Source organism: Xenopus laevis, chromosome 8S, assembly GCF_017654675.1.
Source record: "Xenopus laevis strain J_2021 chromosome 8S, Xenopus_laevis_v10.1, whole genome shotgun sequence".
In the NCBI taxonomy this organism is placed as follows: domain Eukaryota; kingdom Metazoa; phylum Chordata; class Amphibia; order Anura; family Pipidae; genus Xenopus; species Xenopus laevis.
In genome coordinates this window covers 367,702-374,946 of record NC_054386.1, presented here as the reverse complement: position 1 = coordinate 374,946, position 7,245 = coordinate 367,702, and the positions used below count along the sequence as shown (strand labels likewise).

The following is a 7,245-nucleotide window of genomic DNA, read 5'->3' as shown; positions in this document are numbered from 1 at the left end:
TCCTCTAGCCTTTTGTCTCTTTGACACTTGTGCACTTAATCTGTATTGTAATTATATTTTATATTTATGTGAATTGTATTTCTAATAATGCACTTATTGTTACTTATTACTGACCCCTTGTTTGTCACTACTAATTTATTGTTTTGCTGTACAGTGCTTTGCCCTCAAGGAGCGCTATACAAATAAAAACACACAGTACATACAGAGCAGCAGCTGCAGGAGTCTGAGATTTTGCTGTCACTGCAGAACAATATCAGACAGGAAGGGGTTAGCCTGTGACATCACTGCTGGCAGCCACATGATTGGCTGTGTCCCTGCGCCTTTATCGGCCCATGCCGCTTGTCCCGGAATTCCCCGAGCCCAGTGAATCATCCAGTAACCCCTGCAGTGCCGCATCGAGCAGCCAGAGGGCGCAGCAATGGAGCCAGGTCATGGATCCAGCAGAGAAGCGGTTAATGTTGCCAGAGAGGAAGAGGGATGGGGCAGGGAGAGCAGGGAGGGGGCAGGAGGCTGATTGTTTTGCTGCTCTTTCTTATGGGAAGTGGAGAAGGGACTGAACCTCAAGCTTCTCACTCAGACACAGGGACAATAAGCTCTCACTGGGGCAGAAAGACCGAATAGCTGAGGCACAGGCAAAAGCACTTTATCCCAGGCAGGGGTAGGACAGACCAGGGGTAATTCTCAGACAGGGGCACTTAGGAGCAGATGTAAGGCCAGGGATATAATAGTCTCAGGACTGAATTGGGGGCTCAAGCAGACCTGTTAGTGGCCGGGGCCCCGTGAGACGTGAAGTGAGAGCCCCTAGCGATGTCTCATGACACAGCCTGTGAGACCCCCTCACTGCACACGGTGTATGTCCTGGTGGGCTCCAGTGCTGACAGTGTCCAGCTGCTCAGGTAAACTCCATGCCCTGGGGCTCATCTACCCTCTCTCTAACCTTCTTCATCTACACCTATACATCCCCTTTCTGTACATCTACTGCTCCCCTTTCTGTACATCTACTGCTCCCCTTTATGTACATCTACTGCTCCCCTTTCTGTACATCTACTGCTCCCCTTTATGTACATGTACTGCTCCCCTTTATGTACATCTACTGCTCCCCTTTCTGTACATGTACTGCTCCCCTTTCTGTACATGTACTGCTCCCCTTTCTGTGCATCTACTGCTCCCCCTTTCTGTGCATCTACTGCTCCCCTTTCTGTGCATCTACTGCTCCCCTTTATGTACATCTACTGCTCCCCTTTCTGTGCATCTACTGCTCCCCTTTATGTACATCTACTGCTCCCCTTTCTGTACATGTACTGCTCCCCTTTATGTACATCTACTGCTCCCCTTTCTGTACATGTACTGCTCCCCTTTCTGTGCATCTACTGCTCCCCCTTTCTGTGCATCTACTGCTCCCCTTTCTGTGCATCTACTGCTCCCCTTTATGTACATCTACTGCTCCCCTTTCTGTGCATCTACTGCTCCCCTTTATGTACATCTACTGCTCCCCTTTCTGTGCATCTACTGCTCCCCTTTCTGTGCATCTACTGCTCCCCTTTCTGTACATCTACTGCTCCCCTTTCTGTACATCTACTGCTCCCCTTTCTGTGCATCTACTGCTCCCCTTTCTGTGCATCTACTGCTCCCCTTTCTGTGCATCTACTGCTCCCCTTTCTGTGCATCTGCTGCTCCCCTTTCTGTGCATCTGCTGCTCCCCTTTCTGTGCATCTGCTGCTCCCCTTTCTGTGCATCTGCTGCTCCCCTTTCTGTGCAGCTGCTGCTCCCCTTTCTCTGCTGCTTTGGGGGGGCCACTGCAAGTTGGTGCTGTTTGGGTTGGGGTGACTGTGCAAGTGGGTTCTGTTAGAGGGTCAGTGGGTGAGGGCTGGGGTCACTGTTGGTTCTGCTATTTGCACCTATAAAGTGGCAGTTGGTGAGTCGGGAAATGGCAGAGAACGTGGGAGGGTGGGGTCGTGGGGATGACGTGGAACCTCTGTGTAACTTCCTTGTCCAGGCAGAGCGTTGGTCTGGGGGTCGGTGCTATTTAGGATCCATATAAATGACCCAAATGGACGTGTGTGTGTGTGTTGCACAAGTTGGGGGGGGGGTGGAAGTGAATTGGGGGCGGAGCTATGATGCAATCCCCTGCTTGTGCTTAGTCATTCACAAATACTCTGCCAGAACAACAGCAGTGACCTATTAATCCCCCCCCAGACTGAGCTTGACCTGTGCCCCCTGTGTTTACTCTCACTAATGAACAATCCCCTTTACTGGCCCTGATCTGTGGGGGCTGCCATACTGCTGTTTTACCCTGGCTCTGCAGCTGAGCTGTAATGTGTTACTTGTGGCCTCTCACAGCCAAGGGGGTAAAGTAAGAGGCAGGTGCCCTGGTGACACCCATTGCCCGTGTAAGAGGAGCAGTGGTATTTGTCTGTGTATGAGGGGGAGGGGAGATGTGGCTCTGTGGGGGGGTGTCGGAATTGTGGGGTATGTGCCTTTTGTGTGGGTAAAAGGGGCAGGTGGCGAGGGGGTAACACCAGGTTAAAGGATATATGTGGGAATTTACAAATATCATCTCTGTTCCTCAGTTTGAGCCCAATTCTGCCGGAATCTGGGATTGTTCCCGACATTGATGTGGAAAGCGCCATTGAGCCCAGTGAGAACCAGTTCTACCAGTTAAAGAGCCAGCCCATTCCCAGCAGGTAGGATCATTGCACATAGAAATGCCACATGTTAAGAGGGAGGAAGGAGGTCCTTGGCGATAGAGCTTACAATTCATCAGATCATGCAGGTGGCATTAAGGGAAATGGTTTGTAGAGTGGCTGAGTGCACAGTGTGGTACAGAACTGCAAGGTGAGGGTGGGGGGTAGAAGGGCAGTTTCTTTACACCAGCCAGGGCAGATTCTCAGTGGGATTCTAGATATAGAGGTAAATGGGAATATGATAGCATATGGGTAGACTGTGCAGTGCGTGGGTGCTACATTGGCACATGCCCATTGCATTCAGTAATGCCATATGACTTCATCTGTTTTTTGTCCCCACAGTCAACCTTCCAGTGAAACTCCCCACGTGCCCCTTCAGACCCCCGGCACCATGAGCTCCCGCGTTTTGCTCCGGCAGCAGCTGATGAGGGCTCAGGCCCAGGAACAGGAGCGCAGGGAACAAGAGCAACAAGCAGCTCAGACCCTCGCCGAGCGATGCAATTCCGCTCCAGCCACACAGGCCATCAACGTCAACCCTATGAGTCGGCCCACCCCGGCGCAGGTTCCGCTTGAGATCTTAAAGGTAAATGCAAGCGACAAACTGCTCGTAAGAACTAGGGGAAGCGGTACAGCTGGCTCATTCACTAACACAGGTGGAGCAACTGTATTTAAGTGCAGCACTTACCAGCAGGGTAATGAATCTCTTCCTCCGGCAGGTGCAAACGCATCTCGAAAATCCGACCAGGTACCACATCCAGCAGTCCCAGCGGCAGCAAGTCAAACAGTATCTTTCCACCACCCTGGGTGCCAAGGTGCCCATGAACGCTTCTGCTCCAAGCACAGCAGCCCCAGGAACCTCCCCAAAGCCCGAAGCAGCCATCCAACCCTCGGCCAGCAGCGCCCCCAACAGTCCACTGGCCATGCTGAAAATTGACTCCAGTTTGGAGAACGAGGTGGGTGTTCACTCAGGAGGAGCTGTAGGTGGGTGCTGGGAGAGGGCCTTTATTGTGTCTTTGCTCTGCAATAATGACATTTTCTTTGCTTCAGATTGATGATGTCATTGATGAAATAATAAGCTTGGAATCCAGCTTCAATGATGAAATCATGGGATATGTGGAACGGGCCCACTTGCCCAGCACAGTAAGTACTGAACCTGCAGTCACGCAGAGACCCACGGGGACACAGACAGAGAACAGTCACACACAGTCATTTTTTTTGTTACAGCTGCCTGTTTCTGGAAATCTCCTGGATGTTTATTGTGGCACAAGTATGGCAGCTCCAGCAATAACTGTGAGCAACTCCTGCCCTGCGGAGCTACCAAACATAAAGAAGGAATATACAGGTTAGTGCTGGGGGCAAATTTAGGTGACTTACAAGGGTGGCACATAGACTGTCTGGGTCCCTGAGCCCTGTAATAATATGTCTTCTCTCTGCAGATCAGGAGACCAAGGCAATAATAAAGGAGCGCCAGAAAAAGGACAGCCACAATCTGAGTGAGTCTCCTCTACTGCTCTGTGCAGCCTAATGCCCAAAACAATTGCAGCCAGACTAGCAGGACCAGCCACATTCTTCTCACTTGAGAGAATTAACAGAGATGAGTCCTGGTGGGGATGGGGGCAGGGCAGAATTTCCAAGGTTTGTAATAGTGCATGCCTCTTACTAACCAGCCAAATTAATTGTGTCCTGCAGTTGAACGGCGCCGGAGATTTAATATTAATGATAGAATCAAGGAGCTGGGCACCCTGATCCCCAAGTCTAGTGATCCGTAAGTACATACTGTCACACCCCATTGTCCCACTCCCCCCTTCCCTCCTCATTCTCTTGTGTCCCCCATCCTCCCTATCCCATTCCCTGCCACATTCTCCCCCATCCCCTCCTTATTGCCCCATCTTCCTGTATCCCATCCTCTCACTGTCCCATCCTCTTCCTGTGTCCCATCCTCTTCCTGTGTCCCATCCTCTTCCTGTATCCCATCCTCTCACTGTCCCATCCTCTTCCTGTGTCCCATCCTCTCACTGTCCCATCCTCTTCCTGTGCCCTATCTTCTTCTTGTGTCCCATCCTCTTCCTGTGCCCATTCCTCTTCCTGTGCCCATTCCTCTTCCTGTGTCCCATCCTCTCACTGCCCCATCCTACTGTCTCTCATCATTCCCATCTCACTTTACTGCCCCATCTTCTCTCCTGCAATAAATCTGTCCCCCCAGGGAAGTGCGCTGGAACAAGGGGACCATCCTGAAAGCATCAGTAGAATATATTAGGAAGCTGCAGAAGGAGCAGCAGCGGGTGCGGGAGCTGGAGGGACGGCAACGCAAACTGGAGCACGTGAACCAAAGCCTAATGCTGCGCATACAGGTAACGCACGCCCCCTGCCAGGGTCTTTTTCCTGGTCACTGCCCCTGCATGTCACACTGGCACACTGCCCCACTGCTGAGGGTGGGCACAAGTCTGTGTGGCAACTGTTCTTGTGCCAAGATATTTGCCCTTGCTAAGCCAGCTACCTGATACCATGAGAATTTTGGGGACAGCTAGAAAGAGCCAGCTTGTGCCAGTGCAGACACCAGGGCTTAGACCAGTTCATCTCTGTTGCCCCCATGAGCTGTTAGTATTTGCCTTTAAGCTCCACCCCCTCTAAACAATTCCTCCCATGTGTCTCCCCTGCAGGAACTGGAGATGCAGGCACAGCTCCATGGAATGAATGGCAACCCTCCAGCCTGTAACCCCATGGACACTCTGAAGAGTGAGCCTACCGCCATGGCAATGCCCACCTTCCAGTCAGCCAGCCCTCAGCCCCCAAACCCCTCTGCTCTAGACCTGGGAACTCTTCACTTCACAGACCCCCTGAGTGACCTGGTTGACCAGGACCTGAGCTTCCACCTCAGTCTGACCGGGGACTCGGCCATTGCTGACATTCTCATGGACGATGCCTTGTCCCCACTGGGGGGCGCTGACCCACTCCTCTCCTCTGTCTTCCCTCAAGCATCAAAAACCAGCAGCCGCCACAGCAGCTTCAGCATGGAGGATGACTCCTGACCTGGGCCTATGTCTAAGTGGCACCCAAAATGTGGCTCCTGGAGTGAGCAGGGGAACTAGGTTTCATAAACACAGCACCAGTTCATTCCTGGGGGAGGACTTGTATCTCCATAATCCTGAATATTAGTTCCTGCAGTATTGATAGGACATCTGCTCCCAAACCACTGCCTCTCAATATAGAAGGCTCCCAAATTACAGCAAAGCCCAGTGCTCCATACATTTACATTGGAGTTTAAGCTTTGATTCTGCCCTTACTTTGAGGCTGACACAATTGTGAAAGGAGAGTTGGATAGTCCAGTGACAACAAATACTGAGGTACAGATGCAGAGTTTTATGTGGGGAAATGTTGCCCTTTAATGAAGAACTAAACCCTTAAAGCAAATAGGGCTAGAAATACCGTATTTTATATAATGAACTTAATGAATGAATGAACTTTTAATGAATGAACTTAATGCAGCAGCCCTATAACTGAAGTGGTCCAGACCTTCAAAGCTGTCCCCAGAAGCATCAGCACCCCCTGTTGGTTTATGTTAGGTCAGTGGCACTGCACATGCTCAGTGAGCTCTGGACCAGTGGTGCAAAGCTAAATCTAGGGGTATTGGCAAATAATCAAGCAGAACATGAGGTTCATCTGTCATTTGAACTGATTACATGGCTGATTATTTAGCGCTTTTGGTGCAGACTGCACTGAGCGTCAGTATGGAAGCGCTTGTATGAAGGAGGAGAAACCAACTGGGAGAATATTGGGGAGTGCAGGTCTCACCCCAGTTTCCCTTTTGACATAATGAAGATACTTTGTGTATTTGATACCATGTATCCACTCCATGTAACTGTATATTCTTCTATTAAACATATTTTACAATCACCCATTTTCTTTAGTTGTGTGAATCTCCCTCCCCACCAAGTCAAGGAGAATGGAAATGCTTGGCAAGTGGCACACGCTAAACCAAAGAATGTGAAGCTACATGTGCCCCGGGGGGCAGGTGGGACATTCCTACCCGGTGCCCCTGAGCAGATTGGGGTCACATTAATTTTCACTAAATATGTGCATATGGGACACACAATTGCCGAGGCAAGGAGACAATATGGCATGCAGCTGGAATGGACTGGCAACCAGCACGCGAGGGCTTGCATACCAGAAACCAGATTACAATGGGGACAAGGTGGGGGGCAGATTGCAACGGGTCCAACAGATTATGGGTTAGTGATACAGATTATGGGTGCATGGTACAGATTTTGGGTTAGTGATACAGAGGAACACAATACATTTCATGACTGAGGACAAACACTAGAAGGGACACAGGATGAGAATTGAAAAGACAGGATGGGAATTTTTGACATGGGAATTGGAATTAGGGAGACAGGAATTGGAGAGAGGATGGGAATTAGCGAGACAGGAAAGGCATTCGAGAGAGAGAGAGGACAGAGCACAAACTGTAGAGAAAAGATGGGAATTTTGGAGACAAGATGGGAATTGGAGAGACAGGACGGGAATTAGTGAGACGAGAATTGGAGAGACAGGAGGGGAATTA

The 7,245-nt window shown here is 50.4% G+C and overlaps 1 protein-coding gene across 2 annotated transcripts; it reads left to right on the top strand.

The window, feature by feature from the left end:
• Positions 1 to 589: 589 nt before the first annotated feature.
• tfe3.S (transcription factor binding to IGHM enhancer 3 S homeolog) lies at positions 590 to 6,578 on the top strand. Of its 2 annotated transcripts, none has more exons than NM_001094746.1 (10): positions 590 to 896; positions 2,571 to 2,684; positions 3,027 to 3,267; positions 3,401 to 3,637; positions 3,732 to 3,824; positions 3,909 to 4,026; positions 4,121 to 4,177; positions 4,374 to 4,449; positions 4,888 to 5,035; positions 5,345 to 6,578. In NM_001094746.1, the coding sequence occupies exons 3-10, from the start codon at positions 3,076 to 3,078 to the stop codon at positions 5,711 to 5,713; spliced, it is 1,290 nt and encodes a 429-aa protein (NP_001088215.1). In that variant the 5' UTR covers positions 590 to 896; positions 2,571 to 2,684; positions 3,027 to 3,075; the 3' UTR covers positions 5,714 to 6,578. The 2 variants fall into 2 exon arrangements, with proteins under 2 accessions (NP_001088215.1, XP_018087550.1); XM_018232061.2 differs by lacking the exon at positions 590 to 896 and adding an exon at positions 2,367 to 2,390.
• Positions 6,579 to 7,245: the final 667 nt, after the last annotated feature.